This window comes from Erithacus rubecula (genome assembly GCF_903797595.1).
Source record: "Erithacus rubecula genome assembly, chromosome: 16".
Taxonomy (NCBI): domain Eukaryota; kingdom Metazoa; phylum Chordata; class Aves; order Passeriformes; family Muscicapidae; genus Erithacus; species Erithacus rubecula.
In genome coordinates, this window is record NC_136668.1 from 6,266,636 (window position 1) to 6,293,203 (window position 26,568).

At 37.9% G+C, this 26,568-nt stretch overlaps 2 protein-coding genes across 3 annotated transcripts in view; one reads left to right on the plus strand and one right to left on the minus strand.

Moving 5' to 3' along the window:
- The window catches only part of DOCK2 (dedicator of cytokinesis 2), a 155,042-nt gene that overhangs the window by 48,519 nt on the left and 79,955 nt on the right, over positions 1 to 26,568 (plus strand). The window contains exons 26-27 of the mRNA XM_079319919.1: positions 4,494 to 4,642; positions 10,851 to 10,943. Coding sequence (XP_079176045.1) covers positions 4,494 to 4,642; positions 10,851 to 10,943 — 242 coding nt within the window. The remainder of the gene's footprint in view (positions 1 to 4,493; positions 4,643 to 10,850; positions 10,944 to 26,568) is intronic.
- The window catches only part of INSYN2B (inhibitory synaptic factor family member 2B), a 28,967-nt gene continuing 18,562 nt past the window's right edge, over positions 16,164 to 26,568 (minus strand). For both annotated transcript variants that reach the window (XM_079319938.1, XM_079319937.1), the window contains exons 2-5: positions 24,148 to 26,282; positions 21,479 to 21,553; positions 17,931 to 18,087; positions 16,164 to 17,060 (exon numbers count right to left, since the gene is read on the minus strand). In XM_079319938.1, the coding sequence (XP_079176064.1) occupies positions 16,995 to 17,060; positions 17,931 to 18,087; positions 21,479 to 21,553; positions 24,148 to 25,523 (1,674 nt within the window). In that variant the 5' untranslated portion in view covers positions 25,524 to 26,282 and the 3' untranslated portion in view covers positions 16,164 to 16,994. The remainder of the gene's footprint in view (positions 17,061 to 17,930; positions 18,088 to 21,478; positions 21,554 to 24,147; positions 26,283 to 26,568) is intronic.

Sequence of the window (26,568 nt, forward strand, 5' to 3'; positions counted from 1 at the left end):
CTTTCACCAAAATACACGTGTGTGGTTTTTAAGTGAGTTGTAGACAGCAGCAGGCATTTTGCATTCTGGTAGGGAGCTCTAAGTGATCTCTGAAGGCTGGTGTGGAAGATTTTTAAATTCAATATAATTTGCTTCCACTCTTCTTTAAGTTGTCTGGTGCAACTTGTTAGTTATGATCTCATCTGTGCTCCTGATTATTGATCAAATGGGTATCACTGGCATGTGAAGTCAGATGTAATTTGGTGATTAATATACCCATACCATCTACCTTGATTCCTAGGGTTTTATTTTCTATGTGGGGACAAATTTAAAATGTACTTTATCTAGAAGGCAAGATTCCTCTTGCTCAATGACTCTTCTCAGTTTAGTCTCTTACTTTGCTTTTGAAATAAAGCTCATTAGGTACAGGTTTTTATTATCCAGTTGCTCCTGGTAACTTTGAAAGCTACCCCAAAGGAATTTTTGTATTTGCTAACTGTCAGACAGTTCAAAGGGACATCTAATGGCTTAAAATTGAGCTGGATATTATTGTGAAGGAGTGAAAGCAGTAAGTATGTTTATCTTGGCAGATATGAAACTGGAATGTGCAAAAACCTTCCATCTTCTTTGAGAGGTGAAAAGTGGCTGAGATGTCACATAATGTGATGTGACTGGACTTTGCTGTTCTGAACAGCCTGTTAGCATAGCACTCCCTGCTGATGCTTTTTGAAGTGAAAGTGTTTTCAAGGCATTATTTTTAAGAATGGTAGTTATGGGGAAAGAGTCACCAGCTGAATTTCTCATATGCTGTTGATTTGGAGTCTGTGTACCTATGTGTCATTGCATATTAGTTAAAGGTTGAATGTGCTTGCTTAGATATATTCATCTTCATGTTGTACTGTAGCTTTTACTGTGTCTATTGCAGATTGTTAGAGTAAGTTATGAATCCCAATTCAAATTGTCAATTATACAGAGCAGATTGACAGCAGAGAACTTGAGGTGTTGCCATGGGAAGAACTCTGCTGAAAGGCAGGGAGAGGGATGAAGGTGAGTTTTGGTGTATGGGATTCACAATGCTATAGAGAAATGTGAGGTTTAGCCGGTGCTGAATCATTTCTTCAGCATATCCTGCACACAGAGAATCTGGAGAGGAACACAGGGATGGAGCAGAGAGGAGACCAGAAAAGAGAAATTTTACTGTATGTGTATTTCCATACAGGTTAAATATATGTGAAACAGGTTTTATGCCTCACTACAGATGCAGTTCAATTGTTAGGGATTAAAATGACAACAAATGGGTTTATCCTATCTGTCTTTGGAGTAATGAGTTTGATATCATCTCCTCTGATATAGGACACCTTGATGTTGGAGTCCACGGATAAAAAAATTACAAGCCCCAGAAATGTCATTATTCATGTATACAGGCATATGTGTAACTTTGTTCCTAACCTTCTGATAATCTCTGTCCATTTTCCGGAGATTCAGGATCTCCTGTAAATTTCTTGCTGTGTTGTGGCTCTTAGTCAGTCTCCTTGTCTTCTCAGCTCAGTTCCTGAGCATTATAAACTGGTCATTTGCAGTGCACCAAGCTGCTGCCACACTCCCACTGATTAGCAGATTTGGCAATCAAGGATCAAACTTTGGCACTGACCCCCAGGAGAACACTGCTTTTGACTTGAGGCCTTGGAGAAGGCTTCTAAATTTGAGTGTGTTGGGAGTAAGTGATAGAGTTAGAATCACAGGTTTGTAATTAGAATGGAAGTGTATAATTTCACATGGTGAATTTGGAATTTTAGAGTGTAGTAATAGGTATGGAGCAAGATGGAGGATTTTGGACATTGTCTCTTTCTGTCTTCTTTCTTCTTCCTAGTTTCAGGCAGTAGTTTCTGGTTAGATAGTGTTGTACTGCAGGTCACAGGAGTTTGATTATTGGGTCAAAAGTATAAATATTATAGGTGTTAGTACTATTTATTGGACTGTTTAGCTTTAAAAGACCTTGTCACTAGCTAGATTCACCTCCGTTTTGCTTGCTTTTAGCTGGTAGCTAGAAGAGTTGCTGAACTCTGTATTTAATTTAATAAACAGCCAAGTCTGAACGAGAAATCCATCTCTTTTGTGTTTTAATCCTGACTCTGGGTGAAGTCAGAAGAAAATCTAGACAAGCCACTAATTAGGTGGTGCAACTAACCCCTTACAGAACAGCTGAAGAATACTTGGAGGGAATCTGGGAATGCATCCAGTCCAGCCTCCAGCTCAGCATGAGGTCAGCTCTGAGGTCAGACCAGGTTGTTCCAGGACAGAGACTGTGCAACCTGTTAGTTCTGCTGCTTGGCTGGCTGTGTGAGGAAGAGGATTTTCCTTACATCCAGCCTGAACTTGGCTTGCTTGGCTTGTGAGTCCATTTTTTTATTTCATCTGATCCACTTTAAAATGTGTTAAGTCTGTGCCATCTTTCAGTAAGATTCTTACACTTACGGTAAGAATTTGCAAAACACCATTAAATGGAAATTGTTAGCAATTAGTGCTGTATCCAAAATTGAGCTTAAATGTTTTTGGATTTGTCAGAATCTTGATGAATAAATTCTCAACTGATCATGCTAGGAATTGTTTCCCCCTCTGTATAACTTTAGACTGTTGAAGGACTGTTTCCACAGATAATAGTGAAAACAGAGCTTAAGTTTGTTATTAGCTTTTTCAAAAGTAGTGAGCTAATAATCTCTTTTATTACTTGCACTTATTTGTTGACTGAATATATAAATCCTTAATTTAAAAGGTCCTATCACATTTCAGCAAGTTTTTTAGGTATTGCCTGTAACTTTTTTTTGTTGCTAATAATGATTCTTTGGTTTAGATTTGGCTTAAGCTAATAGCCCTGCCTTTGTTGTGTTTGAAATTAGAAGTGGTTCATATGAGCAAATTGAGAAAGTGTTTGCTAGGTACTGAGTTACACCTCAATTTCAGAAGGGTTATAACATCTGCAGCTGGTGACTGTGAAGCTGCCAGTGCTGGCTGTGGAGGGTGTTGTGTGTGTCCATGAGCACAGATGCACTCAGAGGTGCTTTGGGAGTGTTGTATCCCAGCACTGCTGCTGGGCTGCACTGTGTGTCTGTGACTGCAGCCCTTTGGTTCCTGCTGCACAGGGTGAGTGTGGCCTGCAGGAGCTGCAGGCAGGGTCTGTGCAGAACTGGGCACACAAGGAGCTGCAGCCTGTGTGAAATTCATTTTTACGCTGCTGCTCAAACAGGTCTTGTGTTCCTTAACTGCTGCCTCACTGGTGAGTTTGCAATTCAGTTATTGGGTTAGATTTGTCTTGTAGCTTGGAATAAGTGTTACAGAAATAGTTACCAAGAGTAGAGATACTTTCTGAGGCAAGAAATTATTCTGCTCTTCAGACGTGATTAAAAGCTCTTGGCTTCATGTGGCTTGGAGCTGTTGCTTCAAATCAGAATAATCTGTGTGGATTGCTTCTGTTGCCTCATGTGCAAAATTCAGACAGATATAATCTGCTTTCCATTCTTTCCGTCTTCTTTCTTTCTTTATTTTCTTTCTTTCCTTTCTTTCTCTCTTTCTCTCTCTCTTTCTCTCTTTTACTTTGCCTTGCTTCTATCTGTCTTTCTTTTTTTCCTACCTTTTTTTGTGTCTTTCTTTCTCTTCTGTCTTTCCCTTCTGTCTTCCTGTACTAACCTCTTTATTCTGAGGGGTTTCTGAGCCCCTGGTTTGTTGTAAATCACATTATATAAAGTCTCATCATGTTTCAACCTGCACTTGTTTATCAGGAAGTGCACCGTGTGTCCAGGTACTCTAAGTCATTCTTTCTAAAAATTATATATATTTTTCATTCCTGGATAGATATTACTGTCATTAAAGTTATTTCAAATTTGTGTATCTTGTACTCCTGACATTTCCTATAAGCATCTCTCTCTTAAAATAGTCAGTATACATGTAAGATTGGAATGTAACTTCATATTTGTGTCAGCTTCCTTACATTTAAATAAGGATAAATGTATGCACATGCACTATCACAGGCTTGGTAGGCCTTTCATTAGAGTATTTTTTGTCTGCATTTTTTATGTGCCTTTAGAGGATATATTTCAAAAATTATGCACATAGTTCTATTCTGCTGTTTGAGTCTTATTTTCAGAAGCAAGTTAATAAATACAGTAATTTTCTTACATTAAAATCCTGTTGTTACTTAAACATAATTAATGTCAAGATGCTTTGTATGTAAGTGAGTAATTTTTCCCCAAGTGTTTGATATAAGCTGAACAGTTTTCAGAATTTAAGTAAAGGAAATTATTTTTATCAGGAGCTTTTGGTTTTGATATATGAAAACATTTGACTTATGAAAATACCAGACAATTTTGAAATAATCTTGAGGCATGTTTGGAAAAACAACAATTCCATGTTGGGACTGCGGCTGTTAAATCATCTTGTGTTTCACTGTTTGGGGGAGAGTTGCTTTGCACATAGTAGTTCATTTATATTTGTTGTTAAGATAATTTGCTTTCTTTCAGAATGCAGGGACATTCTGCTTCCTGTGATTACAAAAATGCTGAGGGGATTGCTGGAACAGAAGGAGGATCAGCAGCTCCAGGCCCAGGATAGGAAGTTCAGTGTTGAATTGCTTAATAGCATCCTGGAGGTTCTCAGCTGCCAAGACCCTGTGAGTATTGATGATGATGTAGTGAGCTCAAGTCTGTAGAAAGCCAGAGCTGATTAGGAAGTAAATTATTGATGATGATTAATCTCTTTCAAATATTTAGTACAAGTCAGTGGCAAATTGAACTTTTCTCCTATTTTTCATAAACTTAAACCAAAGGGCAGTTGAGGTATTAAAGATGAATGCTGACTTCTGAGTGACCTGATCCAGCTGGAGATGTCTCTGCTCAGTGCAAGGGGTTGGGCTGCATGACCTTGCAGAGTCTCTTCCAACCACTTTTTGATTATTCTATAATTATTTGAATTATACAGAATAAATTTCAAATTTCATCTTGTTCCTTTCATAAAAACCCCTTGTAGTTTCTGAAACAAATGCTTTTCACTGTGCTGATGTTGTAGGGTGTTTTTTCTGCTTTCAGCAAGGTCTGGGTAAAACAGATTTCTTTTTACTGTATTTCACTTGGAGACTGTAGTTTCTTTATCAGACTTCTGAAATTTTGGAACACTGAAATTTTCATCTGGGTGGTTTGTCGTTTTCCTCATTTGAGAGAATGTTGAATTGACTTTTTAGTCCCTCAGTTTTTAATGAGTAGTAGGTTATATGAAGCTTCTCCATAATTTGAGGAATTTATTCTGAGAAAGCATCATAATTAATTACATTAAAAAAGCTTTAATTTCTTTAGCGTGTGAATATGTGCTGATTTTTCCTCAACTATAATTTCCTGATATATGTGTTCAAACTTTTCAGACTTTGGATTAGGGCAAGTTGTCATTTTAGGAGTTTTTCACTGTGGCTCCTTGGATCATTTCCTAGTAAATGAAATCATTACAGCATATATCTTGATTTCATAAAATCTTAGATAATGCTGAGGCTTTTCAGTTTGCACAGGGCAGTCTTTCCATGTGTATTATGAGCTATTTGCCTCATTGGTTTAGACTTCAGCAGTTCAGGAGGGATTGATCCAAGGGGATGCAAAAGAAATATTGGAACATTTGGATTTGAAATGTATTTCTTAAGATAAATGGTGAAAGCATGATAGGGCAAAAATTGAAGTTATAATCTCATAAAGCTATAATGCAAAGTAACCAGTTTTGTTGCTGTATCCTTTATAAGGTAAAACACAATTGTAAAGCAAGATGGAGAAATACTTCTTCTATGTGTACCACATAAATGAAGTTTGTTTTTGAATTTAACAGTTGCTGTCCATATCAGCTGTTGCTGACATGTAAAAGACTCAATAAAGCCTACTGAAAATATGGGTTGTAGCTCCTCTTTGTGAGAGAACATTATGCAGAACAGCTGAAGAATTGCTGAGATTTTAAAACACATGCATTAAAAAAAATAGATTGGCATTAGTTCAACAGAAGTGGCATTTCTGAAACAGTTTATTTCAAGGAAGGTAAACTGGAGATTCTCTGTGAGATGTTTGGGTCACAGTTATCTACAGATTGTGCTTGCAGTGAATTCTGATGCATTCCTGATATAAGGAGAAAAGCCCCTTGGGGTAAGTTTAAATCCAGCAGTGGTATCAGAACATGCTGGGCCTTCTAGAGACATCATATTCCTAAGAAATATTGTAGAATAGTTGGGATAGCAAAAAAAGAACCAGATGCTTCTGTTGCAGAAAGTCCTTACCCTGGGCTGCCTCTGGCAATACAACTACTGCTCAGAGAAAATACAGATTTAAAATATGTTAAGCATGTGTCATTAACTGTAACTCTGGCTTTGTAACCACAACAGCAAATGTGTGCCCATCACTGGTAGCTTTTTCCTTCCTTGGCAGAGGAATCCATGGATTATTATCTGATTTTTTTAACCAAACACTGATCCTGAAAATCTTCTATTGAGATGACTCATGTGAAGGAGGTAAAAGGATCAAAGGAAGGGAACACAGCAGCATCCAACAATCACACTTTGTGATTTGTCCTCAAGAGCCACTACAGATTTCTCTGGAGTGTAACACACGTTTATTTTCCAGCTAAAGTGAGAAATCTTGTTTCAAGGCTGCATTGGACGTGCAGCAGAAAATACTTTGTAACCTGTTGGCAAATTAAAGGTTCACTTATGGCTATAGGTTATTGTTCAGGATGCCTTTATTCAGTGGGATCTAGATACAGACACTTGGTTTGGTAATTTACCAAATTGTTTCAGCTGGGATTACACTTGAACCCTAAAATGAATGTAGTTTTCTAGTCAACAATTCACTCCCTGCATTTTTTAGTCTCTTTCTAAGAAAATGGATGGTTGGACCTGCTGGAGGAGAAAGCTTCAGCCTTTAGCAGCAGAATCACATTACAATATTAATAACACCAATGTCTTGTCCCTATTTCCCCTGGCTTTTCCATCCCAGTAGAGAAACCTGGTTTCATACTAGCATTCAAAACTTTTTGGAAACTTAACTTTGATATTTTTGTGTTGCATTTATTCTGTGAAAGTCACCAGAAATAGAACACACACAAAAGACAGGTGAGAAAAAACAGCTGTAGTTGTTCTGTTTCACAAGGTGAAAATTCATCCTGTGAAGTGATCTTTGAAGTTGTTACAGAATTTTTGAAGAATGCATTTCCTTTGTCAAAGGGAAGGATATTTTGATATTAGCAGCTCTGCTCTGCTGTTTTGCCTCACATTGTTTAGCGAGTGGGAGCATGGGAATCAGCAGATCCTTGTGTTCAAATTCCATTTTCTTCAGCTGCTGCCTCACTGCTGGGTTCTGCAGGTAGCCAGCAGGTTGCTAAAATCTCTGCTTTGTGTAGTGTTTGTGTGTTTATTTTTATGACTAGACAGTCACTGTTGGGCATCTCAGTGAGATGCTTAGGTTTGATTTTAAGATTCCTCTCCAACAAAAAAACTTTTGGACATAAATGGCATTGTTTTGACTTAATCATGTCTAAAATTAACTTTGCAACTTGAGATTGTGCTTCAAGCACCTGTGAAATGCATTTAACTCTCATAACTGCAAGTGAGTCATTGATGAAGGTCATGGTGAAATCAGTGACTTTTTTGTTTCTATTTTCATTAAAACCACTTCCCTTTTCCTTCTTTGCAACACTTTTTTCATGCAGCCTGGCAGTCCCTCATGAGGTGACTTTGTCTCTAATCTGACATATATGTTATGTTTTAATATTTACTGAATCAGAAGAATTTTTATTTCTAGTGCTTACAAAATTAAATATAGTGGTAAATGCTTTCTCTTGGAATCTACAGTGCAATCTTGGTTAAGATTATAAGTGCAAGAGAGATGAAGAATCTTTTCCTGTTCTGTGCATTGTCAGTAATTGGCAGCAGTTGCATTTTAAACTGTTCAGCAAACACTAGCAAACAAGCCTGGAGGCATATTAGAATTGTAAATAAATTTTTTTAAGCATTTTCCTAATTTATGGTGGATCTTAAGGCTTTAGCTAAACAGAATTTCAAAGGAATGTAGTCAGGAATTCTGCATGTTCTTTCAGGGCCAATTACCTTAAGATTTTCTGTGGAGACTTTTCAGTCAGAACAATGCAGGATTATGAGTTATGGTTTAAAAAAGAAATTATTATCCTTTTATATGTGCCTTTATTTATATGTGTGTCAAAGAAAGAATACAAGTTACAGAGCTGGGTGCAGCAGAGAGTGAGCACACAGGATCTGCTTGCTGCAGAGCTCATTTCTCTGTGGCTGCTCATACAGTGCCAGGGTTTAGATTTGTGACCAGAACAGTGTTGATAATGCAGCAATGAAATTTTAGTTACTGCTGAATGGTGCTTGCACAGTGCCAAGCCTCCTGAGTTTGTCACTGAGCCCCACACCAGGGGAGGGTGGAGCTGGGTGAGTTTGGGAGGGGACAGAGAAGGGACAGCAGAGATGAAGGGACAGAAGTGTTTCCAAGGGGGTGTCTCAAGTACAGGTTGTGTAATGTTGTGATTCCCAAGCAGCCACTCAGGGAGTCCTGTGTGCCACTGTCCAAATAAATGAACAATCATCAGAATCTGAAGTGCAGGGTTGGCTCTGATTCTGAAAAACAGAATTGCCTTTTTTTCTGATCCTGTAGTAGTTTGAATAGAAGAGGAAAGCTAAATCAAACACTGTCTCCTTTACCCTGTGCAGATATCTTTGAAAGAGAGTGAAATTTTGTTTGGTTTGGATTTTCTATTAACTATTCTGTGTGCCATATCTGTGCCATCCAGCCCAACAAGGAAACTGAAGGTGTTTGAGCTCTGTGAGACACTCCCTGCTGACCTGCCTACAGAGCATGAACTCTGCTTGTTCCATGCCTTGAAAAGTCTTTTCAACAGGGAAGACAAACATTTTTGATCACCATATTTAATTAAATTGAATAATTAAACAATTAATGTTTTCCAAGGGAACACTTATATATGATACAAGTGTTAATTTAGCTCCTAAAAAAAAATTATGCTTAATCAATGAACTGAAGCCAAATGATGGTGGGTTTTCTCATGTCATCATTGCATCATTGTGAAGAGAAATATGATCTTAAAAAGATTTTTTCATGTTGCTGTTGGTTCTTAGACTCTCTTCTGAAGCTAGAGGCTGTAAGATAAAAGCTGAAATTTCATGTATTGACAATGTGTGAAAATAACTTTTGTTAATTTAGCAATGCCTAATTGTTTCTTAGATTATTCAGAAGAAAGGAAGTCGCAGTTTCATAGAGAAACCATTTTATTTCATTTGCTAATGTTTCTCTGAAAATTCAAAGGTCTAGCAGAAAATAACCTTTGTGTGCTTGAGCATATGTAATAGTCTTTCCAGGAGAGGTTTGTTATGTGCTACTTGTGAATTAAGAATAGAGCTCATCTTTAACGATGGAGTCAGGGCTAAATGTTAAAACTCATTATGCAATGTTCTGAACTGTTACTAATTATGGTATAGCACATACTGAAATATGGAAGTGAACTTGCATTATATGAGCCCTTATCTTTGAATTAAAAAAAAAAAGAGAGAAACTAATGAACAAATTACATCCCTGTGTTAAGTGCTACTACATGGTTTATCAGTTTTGGATGTTGATGATATTTTTAAAATTATGATGATTAAATTATGATATGATGATTATATTATTAAATCAGGATGATTTTTTTTTAAATTATAGTGGTAAACAGTGTTATAAAAACAAATGTGCCTTCTGTGCAGGCACTCTCAAGTGTAGTTGTGTTATTAGCATAGGACTGTACCAGAGAAAGAGAAATTTTAAAGAAGGAAACACCAAACACGAATTATTCTGTGGCTACATTGTTCGTTTATAGAATATAACAAGTTCTGAAATGCTGTGGCAGGTGAGGAGATCACTTCAGCTTGTGTGTGTCACCATCATAGGATGCAGGACTAAATGGTAATAGTGAATAAATTGCCAGATGTGAGGAAGGTCCCTGTCTCAAGATCCAGGGCAATCAGAATAGGAGAAAGAAAGAGGAGAAGACATTGGCTGACTCAGAGGAAAATCAGAACTTGAAGCAGTTTCTGCTGGGGTGGTACTGGGGCTCAGCTACCTAAAATATTATAAAGAGCTAACCACAGCTTCTATGATTGTGGTGTCCTTTCCATGCTACATCTGACATTAAATAAGGGTCTTGGTGTAAGTTAAATATCCTTTTCTACTAGAAATTTGTTTTCTTTCTTGTAGCATGATGGTTTCCCAAGTTGTTGAGTGATCAGAGTCAGGTCAGTGAAACTGGTGAACAGAGGGTCATTCCCATTTTAGTGTTTTAGAATAAATAATCAAATGTCCTTCAGGCAACAGGAGCAGTACTTGGGCAGACCATGTCCAGTCTGTGCCCTCCCAGGGCAGCTCAGGCAGATGAGGACAGCTTTGTCCTTTAGTAACTCTGTGTTTGTGACTGCCAGCATTGCTGAGCCCCAGCCTGCCCTGGGAGCACTGACAGATGTGGGCAGCTGTGGGAGAATCTGCCTCGCACTATCTGTGCCAGGGGTGGGCTACAGACTGCTCAGGGGAGGACAGGACTCCTTAGGGTGAGAGATGGGACTGCTGGAAACTAAAGCCAGTTGTGGAGTAGATTGGGCTGAAATTGGACTGAAATTGGACAGGAGTGTTCCACTGAACTAAGGAGCAGTGTGAGCAAGAAGAATTAGTGTTGCTCTTTCAATAGGGCTGTTATATTTGACAACTTGAACTGTCAAAGTGGAAATAATTGGTTTCTTCTTACTTTTCAAAGAGATATGATTTTAATATCAAAACTCTGGTTTTTTTCATTTGCAGGCTTCAACTTATCACCATATTCAAGAAATAATGGTGCAGTTACTACGCACAGTGAACAGAACTGTTATTGCAATGGGACGAGATCCATTAATTGTGAGTAATATTTTAATGCATTTTCAATGCTTTGAAACTCATTTTATAGTTATCCTGGAGAAAGTGCAAATATAGCATTTGTGGAGCCTTTGTGAATTATTTTTTTTAATTTAAGAAGTCTCAAGCTTCACTCCTTTTTTCATTCAGCTGTGGCACTGTAGTCACAGCATAGTGTAAGATTTGAACCGTATGAGATTTGAAAGATTTCTGTTTGAGAACAAATGATAAATAGAAAGTTAATTGATATTCTCAAAAAAGAAGAAAGTTTTACAAACCTGCAAAAATGCTTTAAGACATTGAAAAAAGACACTTCTACTAATCTAAAGTATGAGTAAACCTAAAAAAAAAATTGTATCTGGGCATGTGCTGGCATTAAACACTCACCCGATATTTTTTTATGAGGGTCCCATGATTTAAGAGTCATATTCAAGGACAGATTCTTCAATTTATTCAGATTAAAGTACATATCTCCAGAGCACTCCTCTGGATTCAGACTATTTGTGAGAATGCAAGGAGTTCATTGGGAATTCAGAGCTTGCCCTTCAGACTGTTCACTTATGGGAAGATGGTTTTTAACAGCTTGTCTTTGGAGATTTATTTTATTCTACAAAATCATAGCATCATTTACTTGATGATTTTGGCCACAAGAGGTACATTGTGTGCCTTTTAAATTGCCCTGTGCTCCCCTGTTTATTTCTATCAGAAAATAACAGTTTTAGATCATTGCCAACCAGAGCATGTGTGCCTCCTAATGATCAGGCTCCTAATAATGGAGGAGACTAATTGAGTTCCTCAGAGGAAATATTTGCCAGTGGTTGCTTTGAACTCCCTGGTGATACATCTGCAAGTTTGAGACTCTCTGTAGCTGTTTATGGGACTCCAAGCTGCTGCTGTTCATGTGGAACCCGTGGGCACATCCAGGGTCACAACAGGAAATGGTTTGGAATGAAGAGCAGTGACCCTTTCAGTTCTCTGGAGTGCTGGGAAATGTTTTCTGTACAAGGAAAGCATGATATGAGTGTTGTGCATGAGCTAACCAGTCTATTAAGGAGTATTTCTGAGTGCCATAAACAGCACAAGAAAAGGCAAAATGAAGCTGTTTTAATCCTGCATAAAAGATCCATTAGGAAACCAGTAGGAAACAAGCTGGTTACAGTAAATTGAAATGGCTTGGAAAATCTGTTTCTTTTTTTTTTCTCCCTCCCATCTACTGTAATTTCTTCAGCTTTTTTTTTAACCTGAAAAGAACAAATTCAGTGTGAATTTTGTAATGCGGTTCTCTTGCTTCTAATTATGTTCATGAGCACCTCTGCATATGTGTACATTGGGCATTTTAGAGGATTTTCAAAGTGGGATTCCAATAAATTGCTACACTTTCTGCAGCTGAAGCAACACCTCTTAACAGAGTAGCCTTTTACATGCAAATAAATTGTTTTTAATGAACAGTATTCAGAGGGAACTGGTAAAAGCTTTTTCCATGCTTTGTGTGCTACTTTAGTGTTCACCAAGTTAATTTTCAGGTTTGCTTTAACACTTTTGAGAGGGGCAAACTTGCTTAATCTTTACAAAATGAGGCAGAGAGTCAAGAATTATGTCCTAGAGAATGCTTAGATGAGCTTGAGTCGCTGAAATGTGGTGAATTGTGCAAGTACAGGTGGGACATGTGGACTGTGTAGCTGAGGTCATACAGGTACAAGTGACCTTTCAAATGGAGCTAAATCTACCATTTCCAGGACAGGTTACTCTGTAGATTTTAATCTGTTGCTGTGTTTGTGAATATTGCAAGTATTTTTATTAATTCTGCAGTGTAATTTACTATAACTTGAAAACGCTGTGGAAAGCAATGCTAACACTGATTTATACTGATAAGAACAAAAGTTACAATTTACAAGAGCTGTAATTCCTTGCAAGCTTAAATGCCTTGCACCTGACAGGTAACTGAATTTGATTTACCTGAGGGTTTTTTTGCTTTCTGACAGGGATAAACAGGTTAATTTTCATATTCAGGTGATCTTTTGCAGCTCCTTGGCAGAGATGTGGGTTTACAGTTGCCTGGATGTTTTTGTGCTGTGATGCCAGTTGAGGGAGAGGGAAGGGAGGCTCTGCCTTGGGCTGAGCTGGTGAGTGCTGCTGGGAGCTGTGTTCATGTAATTACTGAGAAGAGTCAGGCTCAGAAGGAAATCATCTCCCCAGGAGAAGGAGGTGCTGCTGCAAAGGTAATTTGGCTCTCTGCAGCTACTGCAGGGAAGACTTAGTTAAATGCCATTCTTGCCTTCACTGTGGTGTTTCAGCAGCTGAAGGCTTTAACAGCTGCTTGGTTGTTTTCACTCTTAAAACCCCAGAAAACCTTGACTGTTTGTAATTGCAGAAGTGCTTCTACTCTTTCACAAAGAGGGATAAGTTTGTTGTCTGACACTGGCTATTCAAGCTTTACCTTGAATATTTCATGATATTTAGAGTTTTAGTTAAAGGTCATAGCCATGCAGTGAAATCCTCCTACAGGAGTTATAGAAGTCAAATTTATAAACCATGTAGAACACAGAAATACTTGTTTTCGGTCTTGGCTTGGTTGGGTAAATAGAAATATCATAAATCCACCACATGTACCTTAAAGGTTTCATTTAATACTTCCAAACTTGATTTTGCTCACAATATCAGTTTAACCTGATGAAATAAGTGTAGCTATGCTACACAGAGATGTTTTTAGACACTACTTATAAATAATATTTTACAAATAAAACTTTGCCAAAAACAAATTGTGAGCTCTGTTAAGCAAAGCTCCTCTAGAGCAAACAACCACAGAAACTATTTGCAGAGCTGCCATGGCTGGAAAATTTGATATGTTCAAATATACTCATGGTCTAGCTGAAAACTACAACTTTTTTGTTTGGTATTCAAATAAAGATCCTTGCTCTACCTGGAAATGCTGCAGAATGATTCCATGACAGGCCTGCTAGTTTTCCAATCATTTTTCTTTTCCCAAAGAGCAGCTGTTCCCTTCCTTTGTAATCTAAACATTGTTTATTATTAATTGACTCCTGAAACCTAATAAAAAGATCTCATTTTATTGCAAAAGATAACATCACATTCAAAGGGCCTAGAAATATACAAAACATACATTAGATATCAAGTGCCATTAGGAAGATGTTGTGTGTCTGTGCTGGCAGGATTATTATAGTGCACAGAGCCATCAGGAGCCCTACATGAACTGCTGTTACAAGAGACAAATCAGTATTTTATTCACACATTTTTAATTTTTAAAGAAAGTTAGTTTGACTCCATAAAACAACTATTTCAAATATAGTAATTTTGGAATATACTGCATTCTGTGCAATTTTTAACATATAGAATATATCACTTAAATATGTATTTCTCAGAAGCCCACAATATTTTCATTATTAAGTGCTGTCAAGCAGATGTGGTTTGGTTTTTTTGGTGGGGTTTTTTGACAACTTACTGGGGGTTTGTGGATTATTTTTCAATTTTATTAAGGAATGTGTTTGTATTTCTAACATTTTTTTCCTGCTCTGGGAGCTGGTTTTGGGGATTATGCTGTAATTTTGTTAATCAGAGAAGTTTTTTGTAGTCATACTTTTATCTTCCAACAGTCTACCAATTTCTACTGCTTTTCCTATATATTTTTCTACATTATAAATTGCAGTGTGTTTCTGGTACTTTCTATTTTTTATTTATTATAGGAATTTATAATTAATTAGTAAAATATTTTTAATATTAAACAATTTTTTTAAACTCAATGCTTTCATATAACATTTTCATGTTGCCAAGATTCTCCAATTATGTGTTACAAAGCTTTAAATTTTAATTATTTTATGTTGCTAAGATATGCACATTTTAAAGTCCAAACAAACCAGCAGCTAAGCTGGGTTATCCTGTTCCTGTTCTTGTGTCTCCAGGACTGACACCTCCCCACCAGTGGGAAAACACCTTTTGTTCCAATGTTCTTTCTCAAGTTTGATGTAGAAATCTTTTTGAGTCTCAAGCACTGTGGGGATGGCTGGGGGTAAAAACTCCTGGCAGCCTCCCTGAAGGAAAGTGCTTTCACACCCTGGAATTCCATATTTTCTGCCAAGGAAAACAGTGCCTGGGGTGAAGGGAGTGAGTTTGGAAGCTCTGGGCAAGGCAAGGCTGAGAGAGAAGTGGATGTTGCTGCATGGCTGAGGCTGAGCTGCCTGGGACCCTCCTGTGCTTCCCTGTGGCCAAAGGGAAACACAAACAGAATTTCAGATCCTCACAGCCAGCTTGACTGACTGAGAGAGAAATCAAAACACACCCAGTCAGAAATCTGGAAAACAGGAGCTAATTGTGACTGGGAGATTATGGATTAAAAATTGGTTATGGTTCTGAATCCCATCAAGCTCAGATGTAAAAATGGGAAACCTGTAAGCACTTAAATCAGTGGATTCCAGATTTTTATGAGTATTGATGTTTCTTCAGGTCATAAGAAAGACTTAGAGCCTTACTTGTAGATACCTTTGGTTGGGCTTTCTTAAACTAAAAAGGGTATTTCTGTTTTGCATAGTTCTTCTGACCCCAGGAATGGATTGGTGCTATGTGTGAACCGAAGTGCTGTAGTTTGTTTAAATTAAAGGATCTGAATCCTTTGAAAAATAAATTGAAGGCATCATACACATTATGTGGGCAAACCCAAAATCAGATAGCTTAAAATGAGCATTTTTTTGTGCTTGTCAACAACAAAAAAAAAAAAAAGGCAAAAGATTGTGTTTGTACCATAAATTATCAAAAATGAGTTCAATACAGAAAAAACCCCCTTGCTGTTTTTACCAGTGTTAAAGCCCTTGGTGTTGCTTATTGTTATACTTTACCACAGGGGACATGGATCTTAAAATGTTATTTTAATACACAAGAATAACTTATACAGTAATAAATCCTTCACTGCATCAATTATAGAAACTAATGCAAAAAAGGAATGCTGTTGGCACAGCAGCAGAAGCAGTGCATGTACATAGTGATGTGCAATGATGGAGTCATTAAATTCTTATTTTTTTATAACCACAACCTATTACTGAAGAGCTTTTCTGTCTCTCTTAAAGGCATCTAAAGACATTTTAGTAAAAAATTAATTTCCATCTGAAAAGCCTCTAAAATAACAACAGTTTTGTTCCTGTCATTTCTGTACTAACTGAAATTAACAAGGAGATATTTTTTAAGTGCCAGTCCTTTAGAATTTTAATAAATTAAACCATGGCAAATTGCATACTTTCTTCGAAAAGATTTGTTTTATAAAGAAATTAGTTCCTCCAGACAAAATTCTTCTGTGCAAAATCGTTTTTAATGTATTTTCAAATGTTAATTAACCCTAAGAATTCAAGGAACACAGAAGTGTACAAAAAGTGTACAGACGTTTAAAACTAACATTGCACGATTAATACAGGATGACTTAGAAAAATAAGATGCAGGGATTAATCTATGGAATACCCTGAACCAGGGCCACTTCTAAGAAAAGGTCTGCAGTACATTCCACTCAACTTGCTTTGGAAAACATTTTCCCCCCTGCCCCCATATGAAAGGTGACCATGTTTTTATGAGTAAAATAATAAGATCACCAATCATAAATTGGGTTCCATTGGCACACCCTGTGCTAATGGTAACTTGAGAATTTTTGGAGGAAACAAGTAGCTGCATTGACATTTGATAAAATCTTTTCAGCATATATAATTTCTTTATGTGTGTAATACATATCAGTTTATTAAATATTATTTTTATGTTCAGTTTTTTATCATATATTAATTTACATCTTAAGGCGAAAAATAATCTTGGGATATTTTGGTACAGCAATGCAGGTATTAAATGGACAGACTGGGCAAATGATTCAGTGAGATAGTAGCCAAAATGGTTATTCCTCTTTATCCAGGAATTGTGTGATGACCTCTGAGCCAATTCTGTGATGATTGTGTCCAGTTTTAGGTTTCCAGGTATATGAAAGACATCAATGCACTGGAGGGACAGAGCAGGATTCCTGGCTGCAGCATGGGAGATGAGAGGCAATGAAAATTGGGTTTGTTCAGTCTTTTAGGAGTGAGGTCTCATTATCCAAGTAGTTCCTCTTGCAGGTGTGCTTGGACAGAGCAACGTGTACTGGGCACAAATCAGAATGCAGGAAATTCAGATTAGATATTAGGGAAAAACCCTGGACCAGCCTTCCCCAAGGAGCTGAGGATTCTTGTCTGTGGAGGTGCTCACAGCTCAAATTCACCTCACTGCACCTTGCTTGAGCAGGGGATTGGGACAAGAATTACTGAGACATTCTCTTGTTTCACATCTCCCCACTTCTTTTCAGAGAAGCCCATCAAATGGCTGAACCTTCTAAATGGTGGCTTTTTATAATGAACAAATAAAAGGGTAGAGTTAAAACTTAACCTGAAATTCTTCTGTTTGTTGTTCAATATTAGATGACAGCAACAGAAATATTTCAGTGGGGATGTGAAATAATTATAGTTGTCTCCTTTGAGAAGAGATTTCTTTGAACAATTTAGGTTTCCCTGAATTCATTTTTGATGATGTGGTTTGTTCAAAGCTCGATGAAGTTTTTTCTTTTTAGTCCTTGTTGCTTACAAATGGAAATGAAGTCTGTGTGACATGCTTAGCTTTGTCTACCCTTGTTTTTTAAAGTAGAGATTTAAACCTTGTTATTTTTGGAAGGTTGAAAAAAAGGTCTTTACAAAGGATATGAAAGTGTCCTTGGAAAAAAATGAGAACTTCCTTTTGAAAGAAACAATTTCTTTTCTTGAAAATAGTATCTTCATGCTCCTTTATTCATTAAGCTGATTTAAATAAATTCAAATATTTTGATTTTTCAGATACTCTAATCAAACATTCTTAATATTTGTGACTTCATAATAGCACAATTTCAGGTGTGTGCTCTCAAGCTCTTTCTGGTTTTCTGTCTTTTGAAATGTAAAACGATGCATGAGGAAGTCAAATCCACCAAAAGCATTTTCTTTTCACCTTTTTTGTCTTTCTCCTTAACTCCTTTTTCTCTGGAGCTGGAGGATCAGGTGGTGGCTTCTGAGGTGAAGCTGAAGCTGGATTTTGCTCTGCATTGTCCAGTGTTTTCAAAATCTGATGAAATCTTCCTTCTTGTTGTCTGAAGTCATATTCTACACTATGGGAAAAAAAAATAAATTGAGAGACTTGTGCTAGTAAGTGAGAAATTCTCCCTTTAAAAGAACATAGCAAAGGCTGCTTCCCTCTTCAGAATAACTTGGTGTTATTCAGTGATACAGCCTGGGGTAAACACAAGGGCTTTAGGGGCTGCTCCTTTGAAAATAAGTTCACCTCTGAATTTTCTTTAGACCAAAAAATTTTACTTCATGTTAGTTAAGAACTCCAACATTGTGCCCAAAGCAATGGGATAGAAATGAAAATGTACTAGGCTGACCTTTCAAGACATTTTATTCAAAGGACAGATTTTGATCCTATAATCTAAGTGTCATATGCTCATAATTAATAATTCTCACTGCTTAACTTTTTAAAATATGAGTCTCTCCCACTAGGACACAGGGTAGGAACAAAAAAATGAAATTAAACCAGTAAGTGGTGTTAGTTAACTATAATAGGGCTCATTTCCCAATTGAAAGCCCTAATTATTATTGATGTCAAACAAGAGCCAAGATGTTAATTAGATAACAGCAGATAAGTGCACAGAAATAAATGTAAAGTACAAAAGAATCAGTGTGGGCAGGGATTAAACAGTATTGTATGTATTTTCCTGACTTCAATCACCATTCCTGGGCAGGAGAGTGAGTTGTGTCAGCTGTGTCTGCTGTGAAAGTTTTAGGGGAGAGTGGAAATGTTGTATTTCCCATGAGGAGGAAAAGAGCATCATTGAGGAAGTTAGGATGTCACTTCAAGACCCTGAAGCTGATTTTAACACTGATCAGAAGAAAACTGTAAAATCAGTAAATGTGCAAATCTCTAAAAACTTTTACTTGTATTTTCATATAAAATCCATAAACATCATTAAACAGTATGTTAAAATTAGCTAGAAGATTGTTTCCCTTAATTCACATGTCTTGGGGTTTTTTATGAAGCAATATAACTCAATGGATAAAAAGAAAGCAGGAAGATTATTTTCATTTAGAAAAGAGTAGAAGGATCTCTTGAACAAGAAGCAGTGTATAACAAATAAAAAAAAAGCAAAAGGAAGTGATATAAAATCAGTGGCTCTTGCATTTCATCAGCTTATTACTAAAACTGCAACTTAATACCTTTCAATATTCACAGACCAAGGGCACTGGAGAATAAATGTTGGGTTTATAGAATACGTAAGGGTAGCATCTGCTCATGTTCCTTTTGTCCACCCTTCTCCAGAGTTTTTAATTTAATATTAGAGATATCATCTCCAGAGACAAGAGGTCAATTCAGTCTTCATTTAATACTGCCCATGATAACTGGTTTTGGTTGCTACTTGCATTTGTTTATTACAATAAAAACATTTCTATTACATGATCTAGATGGAAAATCCCAAGCCTGGAATCCCTACTGGGTAGTTAATAAAGCTGAATTTACAGCCACTGTTAGGCTGAAAAGCTCTTTATTACTTTAGTGATCAGTGTAATCCACGAGGGGATTTCTGTGAGATTAATGCATTGTTTGACTCAGGGGCTGTGTGTGATAAAGATTGTTCAGTGACAGCAACACAGCACTCTGCATCTGCAGGGTTTGCATCAGGAGTGGGGTTCCTGAAGAGCAGGAAAACTGGGAGCAGGATAAAAAAAAAATTATTTTATAATCACAACTGTGATGCTATCTTAGGGGAAAATACTTGCATGGACATTTCAGGCCACATAAAACACAGGAACTGCACGTGTTTGTCAGGAGCAAACACTGACAACAATTGCTTCTTTCAGAATATTGTCTAATGAACTTCAAATATTAGTCACTCAGAATGCTTTTATCATAACAACATCCTGTGGAACACCTCTGTAAATCAAAAACTATTGTTTCCTTACTGTTTCCTCTTTGTCTCTTGAAAGTAAAAACTTTTTTAGAGCATCTGTGTTCTGTACATGTTCTATTAATCATTGCAGTGTGACCCTCCAGGCACCATTATTGTTGCAAACTACCTGGTAAATCAAAAAAGGCCCCTGAATGTTTTCTTACTTCCTCTGTTCTTTCCTTTGAAGGAAGGTGCTTGTTATTCAAGATCTATCCTGCACTGAAACCATGTACATTTAAAAACTCAGGGTATTTTTCCAGAGAGAGAAGGCATCCTGTGGTCAAGGGTGGTCTGTGTATAAATTCTAGGGAGTGAGCTGTTCGTGCCTAGTCCCATAAAACACACAGAGATTGTTCAGAGACAATCAAGTAAAGGAAATTTCTTTTTTTTTTTAATGGATACATGCTCTTGGATAAGTCATGTAACTTTCCAGGGTATCCAGGGGGCTGTGAAGACCTACAGCTTTGTCTCAGAGGAGTTGTGGTGTTTAATTTTTGACATGTTAGTTGCTTGGAAATTTTCATTACCAGGGGTTTAGGACATCAGTATGGGACTGAGTTGCATGTTGAACAGTAGGTTCCAGTGCTGTTCTAGTTTATTAAACTCTTTACTAAATTTAGTTCCTGCAGAACATGCAGTGTGAGAAACACTTCCATGTGGGTAATTCTATTAATTATTTCCATTTTAAAAATTAAGGTTATAGTGATTACAGACTGTTGAAGATAATGGTCTGCCATATTCTTTGAAATTAAGGGACAGGTTTCAGCCTCAAACAGAAATTCTCTTACCCTTTATTTTTGTAAATGTAATCAGGTAACCCAAGATGTGGGTTTTCTGCCTTGTGACTTAGGTTTCAGAGATTAAATAATGTCTTTCTAAATTCCCTTCCTGACTGGACGAGATACACGTGCAGTACAAGCAAGACTTTGTACCTGCAGGCTTTGGGGTTGATGTCTGGACAGCTGGAGGCTCTGACAGTGCTTGTACAGACACAGCATTTGAAACGTGTGCAGCTCCCAGAACGTGGCCCTGCAAAGCTTTCTGGCCAGAAGAGTTTAGCACAAACTGCACTTCGAATCTACACTCAGATTGCACTCTCTGAAATTAGTAACAACTGGTGAAAAGTGTGGGAGTTTTGGGTTTATTCTGCATGTTAAAATGAACTGTAGCTGTAGCTCACTGGCATTTAGAGAACTGAGAGTTTCTTTTCCAAGATCTAAAATAATTATAGAAACCCTAGCTTCAAAATCATATCACACAGAGGAATTTCATCATCAGAAATGACATCACAGGTTTTCAAAGCATGCCAGTAATGACACTATGAAACTTTAGAGGGAAGTTTCTGTATGGATTGTCCCAAGACCAGCCTCCCTTTCCTTTCAGCTAACACCCCTGTGAATAATTTTCTGCTTGGGGAACAAACCAAGCACATCATCCAAACCACTTGGGTTTTTTTAAAAGCTGGGCTGGTCACAATTCAGGCATTTTGTAGGTGTGATGAAAGCACTGTTTTGAGCAGCTGGGGGTGTCCAGGCAGGGCAGAGCTGTGTGGTACCTGTAAATGATGCACGCCGTGTTCTGGCAGGTGCTGCAGTTGTTCAGGTCCTGCCCAGTGTGGTAGAAGTTGCGCCTGGAACAGAGAGCAGCTCGTGAGATGTGGGGTACAGACACAACAACAGAGCTCTTTTCATGAACAGCAGCCATTCTGTTCACCACTGTGCTAGCCCTGCTAGGAATGCTAGTGTCAAATTCTAAGTTGGAAGGTTTCTTCCAAAACACACAAACCCTAAGAGCCTTGTCTTGCACCTTTCCCACCTCGTGCTGTTGAGAGCTCTGGTTGTAGGTTCTTGCATGAATACTTGTTATGAAAACCCTTAGACATGAGACTCCTTCTAACAAGCACATTTTCAAGTGTTTGAAAATCTATGCAATTTGCTGAATCAGTCTGATCTCTGTTCTTATGCTTTCCAGTCTTCCCTTTTCGTGTTTCCTTATTTGAATATAACCAAGTCAGATTTTTACTGCTGATAAGTTACAAATTTGTAGTGTTGAGAAAACAAGAATAGTGAGTTTTCATGTTTAACACCAACCAGAGCTGAATTTTTTTCATGATGGAGAGATCTGCATTAGAAACAGGTTGAGATTGGTGGCCAATTATGTCTGAAGAAAGTGTACCACTTATATTTAACAACTTTTATTTGAATTAGGGGAGATCAGTTGGTACCAAAATAATTCTCTGATTGCTTTGGGGAAAATGGGAGTTGTTCATGTGCATTGTTGTGCTATCAACACAAGTGCTTGGAACATTCAGTGTTACTGTAAGATGTCTGCCAAGGTGGATTGAAGCTTCTCATTCAATCTCAGAGTGACACTTCAAGATATTTGACAATTTTTTTTCATTTAAACCATGTCGTAACTGAGTAGAAGTGGATTATAAATATTGCTGGATAATCTGACCATGCTTCACTGCAAATTAGTTTTTGCTATGGGCAGGTTTGTAATTTAAACTTAGGTTCTCCCCTAGAGAGCTGCATGCAGGGGAGAAGGAGTGGGTTTTCTTTTCTGTCACTTCCTAAGGAACAACAGTCAGATTGAATGAGGATTACAGCTGAAAAATGAAAATTGAGACATATTGGATCCCTGCCTCTAATCTTGCCTCTTACCTGAATTTTTGGGGTTGTAAATATTTTTTGCATTTTTGCTGGATTTTGAACCCTATATTTAGGCTGTTACAAATTTGGTGCTAGCAAATCAAATGGAACAAGCCTCTAAGGGAGAATATCTGGAGCTGAATTGTATGGGTAAAATATTATACAGAACAAAAATTTCTGTGGGCACAGTGGAAGTTAATGAAAGTATTTTCATGCTAACAGCTAGATGGACAATTACCAATTAATGTTTCCAGATAAAAAAGGTAATATCTATGGAGTAAAATCACAGGCTAACTTGATTTATATTATTTAAAAATTTTTAATGAGTGTAAATTCTTATTTGAATTGTGAATTGGGAAGTTATTCAACAGAAATACAAGTTAACTTCAATTCCAAGCTAAAATATTTGGAGAAATAAAAAGTTCTTCAAAATAGATTTTTATTTTTTCTCTGGAAGTTGTTAGAAAAATGGGGTATAAAAAGTTGTGGCCTCAGTTGGTTCTATCCTGAGAGTTCTGCCCACATGGGAACAGGTGCAAAGCCCTGATGCTGGTGGTGTGAGCACAGCAGCCTCATGCTCTGAGCACTTTCTGCAACTAAACCTACACAAAACCCTCATTGCAGCCTCCTTGTTGAGGTGTTTGCACAGTTTGTGGAATATTACCTGACTTGATCATTATTGTAATCAGTAAATGCAACTGATACAAATTACCTTATTTTAAAATTAAGAGTCCAGTTTTGCATGCATCTGTGATTTATCTACCTGCATGAGATGCCTGTGCTAAAGATTAAATTTATTGTAGCATAGTCCCTTCATGTTATTTATTATTTAAAATATGAAGTGGAACCTTTATTCCCTTGATTTATTGCTGAGTTTTTCAAAGATAAATTGTTTGAAGGATATACTACTTTACAACAAAGCAGAACTTTAAAGTGTGTCCAAGATGTAATTACCTAAGTAAGAGATGCAGTTGATAGTTTGGAAAGCTCTTTTAAGATATTCTGAAACCTGTTTTGAGGATAAAAATATTTTAAATTCTATTTTAACTTTTTTGAATCTGTAGATGTTAGTTGCATTTGCAGTATTGTTATTATTTATAATGCATAATAATGCATGAATACTGCTTGCAGCCTTGGCACAGTCCCTGTGTCACCATACTGACAATAAATACAGGGGTTTTACATTGTTATGGGGGTGCAGAAGGGAGCCACTCTGAAACCCAGGTCTGAAGTGAGTTCTTGCTGCCAGCCTTCGCATGCTCTGTGCTTAGTCTGCCATTCTGTGTGTATCTGACCTTTCCATGCTTTGACACCTTAAATCTGAGCAACAAAGGGAATTGTTAAGCTGGGTCTTGAACTGGATTTTATAAAGGCAGTGTCAGCTAAAGCCAAGCTATGAAAGGACTTGCTTCTCTGCTGAGGCCCAAATACCACAAAAAGGGTGTAAAATGCATTTTTGCAAACTCATCTTTAAATATCAGAAGAGCTGTGTTTCTCAGTAGCAAAGGTTAAAAGAATGCTAACATCTACTTTACACTTCTGATGAATTACTAATATTAAAAATGAACCATACCCTTCACTGAGGGCTCTGGATTTTTCCAGGTCTTGGATTACATTCAAAAGGACTTTAATCTTCTCCTGGTTGGACTGCAAGGATTCCTCTACAGACTGCAGCCTGCCTTGTAGGGCACAGAGTTCGCCATGTTCCAAGTGAATTTGATTTATTTCGTTAATCTCTTTGTTGCTTTGTGGGTTTATTTCATTCCTTGGTGGATAAGACTTTCTGTGAAATCCTTCTAAACAGCTGTTACACTGGGAAACATCTGACTGGGTGGGATTTTTCTCAATTTCAGTGCTACATGGCAGACATGGTTTTGATGCAGTGCTGCTGGTGAGTGACACTGTTGGGAAATCATCACTTGGTGAGGTCACACAGCTGGAATCTGGCTTGTGCTCTCCTGCCTGGTGACAGTCTCTGAGGAAACAGGGAGATGAGCTGGCATTTGGTGGGGGTGACAGTGGAGTAGTTTCCTTACTGCTGGCGTCTTTACTGGCTACAGGCAGCTCAGAATTGCTTTTCTGCACTTCCCCAGCAGCAGAGTGGGGGTTACATTCGCTGCAGCTCATAGAATTGCTTAGGCAAGGCTCTGCTCTTTCAGAGTCAGATGACAGTGTGCTGTTTTCGTGACTTTCGTTGCTGCTGATGGCAGTAGAAGAATGCAGTGAATTACTCGAGGCTGTTGTTGTGTCTGGTGCATCCAGGGGAACGTTTCTGTCCTGTGGGAAACTCACATGGATGTATTCAGGCACCTGTGTAGACGCAGTTGTCTTGTCTGACACTGAGAAGTCATCAGAGTACCTGGGTCCATTGCTTTGTGCTTTTGATGGCCTCTGACCCGAGCCCAGCTCACTGTTCCTGCATCCCTCCTCCAAGTCATTGCTTATCCTCAGGTAGCAGAGCTCTGAGGACACAATGTCTGGTTCACAAAAGTTGCCATTTACCTGGATAGAGTTTGCAGGCTCGGCTGGCATTTCTGTCAGTGATTTGCTTACTGTCAGCCTTTTCCTTTTAAAAACAGGGAAGTGTTTCCTGAGGCTGGGAGAAGTTTGTATGGCAATATTCCGAAGCCCCTTCTGAGCCCTTGGAAAAGTTGGAGACTGAGTTAGCAAAAAGCTGTGATCCCTAAGCAGCTGTGTTTTGCCAGCTGTGAGTGCAGTGTCTGGGGCAGGGTGGGCTGCCAGCTCTGCCCTGGAGCTGGCTCCATCCTCCTTGAAGCGGACCTGCTGGGATTTGGTCCTGCGGTGCTGCGGCCGCCGCGCCAAATCCGCCGAGTCCAGGCTGTTCCTCTTCAGCAGCGCCGGCCGCACCCGCACGCTCTGCTGGGCCATGGAGTCACAGCTCAGAGTCTGTAAGTAGCGTGTCTCTCTGCGACCCATTTCATTTGACATTTGACCTGGATATTAATGTTGTTCCTAAGACACAAATTAACACCTTAATCCCGGGGTTTATCATTCTTCTCCTTGGTATTTTGTATGTTTTCAACTGGCGTGTTCTCTTTAGGCATCTTCTTTCAAATTTAATTGCTGATTAGACCAAAAACTAAGATAAATTAAATATAAAACTTAAGGAAAGATTTCTTGTAGCTCAGGAATGCAGAAATCCTTTTAACTACGGATGACATGGTCATTGTATTACAAAATTGCAGCAGGCTGTTTCAGTTAACTAATTTAAAGGTGAGGTTGAGTCTATGGCTTTCCTGGTAGCTCTCATTTGACAGCAGCTCTCCATTAGGGATCTTTTTTTTTCTGATGGACCAGTCACATGTGTTTTATTTGCATATTGTCTAAACAAGCAAAACAACTTTTGGGGGCACTTTCATTTCTGATGCATAGATGTACTGATGGAATATATCCATTAATACCAAGCTGAATTGCTTTCTTTAGACATAGTTTTTCTTCCTCAGCCATCTTTTCAATGTCCAGTTAAAACTTATCTTCCCAAACAGGTAAGGAAAATGTCACCACTTATAACCAGGGCAAAACACAGCATCCAGTGGGATTCAGTGAGAAGAGTTACTGATGCGTAGTTGTTACTGCAGTTCCTGCAAACACAAGGCAGATCATATCCAAGGGCTTGCCTCAGTTCTGTAAACAGGACAGAGATCCAGGCTGGACAACCAGAAAAATCAGAATAGCAGAAAGCCTTTCCTGAAAATAAAAAGACAAGAGTTGGAGCTGAGCAAACTGCAAGCGGTGTGATTTTCTTCTGCTGTCTCCTAGTAACTTTCCACCATCACTGCCTCTGTAACTTTGGCAATGAGACGCTTGCACAGAAACTGAAAAATGTTCTAAAATTTTCAAGTGGCTTAAGTTTTTAAAATATGAAATGCTAAAATGCTCAAAAAAATGGATACATGTATTTATATATAACAGATACAGAATATCATAAGGCTAAATATGGTCCCAAATGCAGATCTTAAAATTTAAGCAGCCA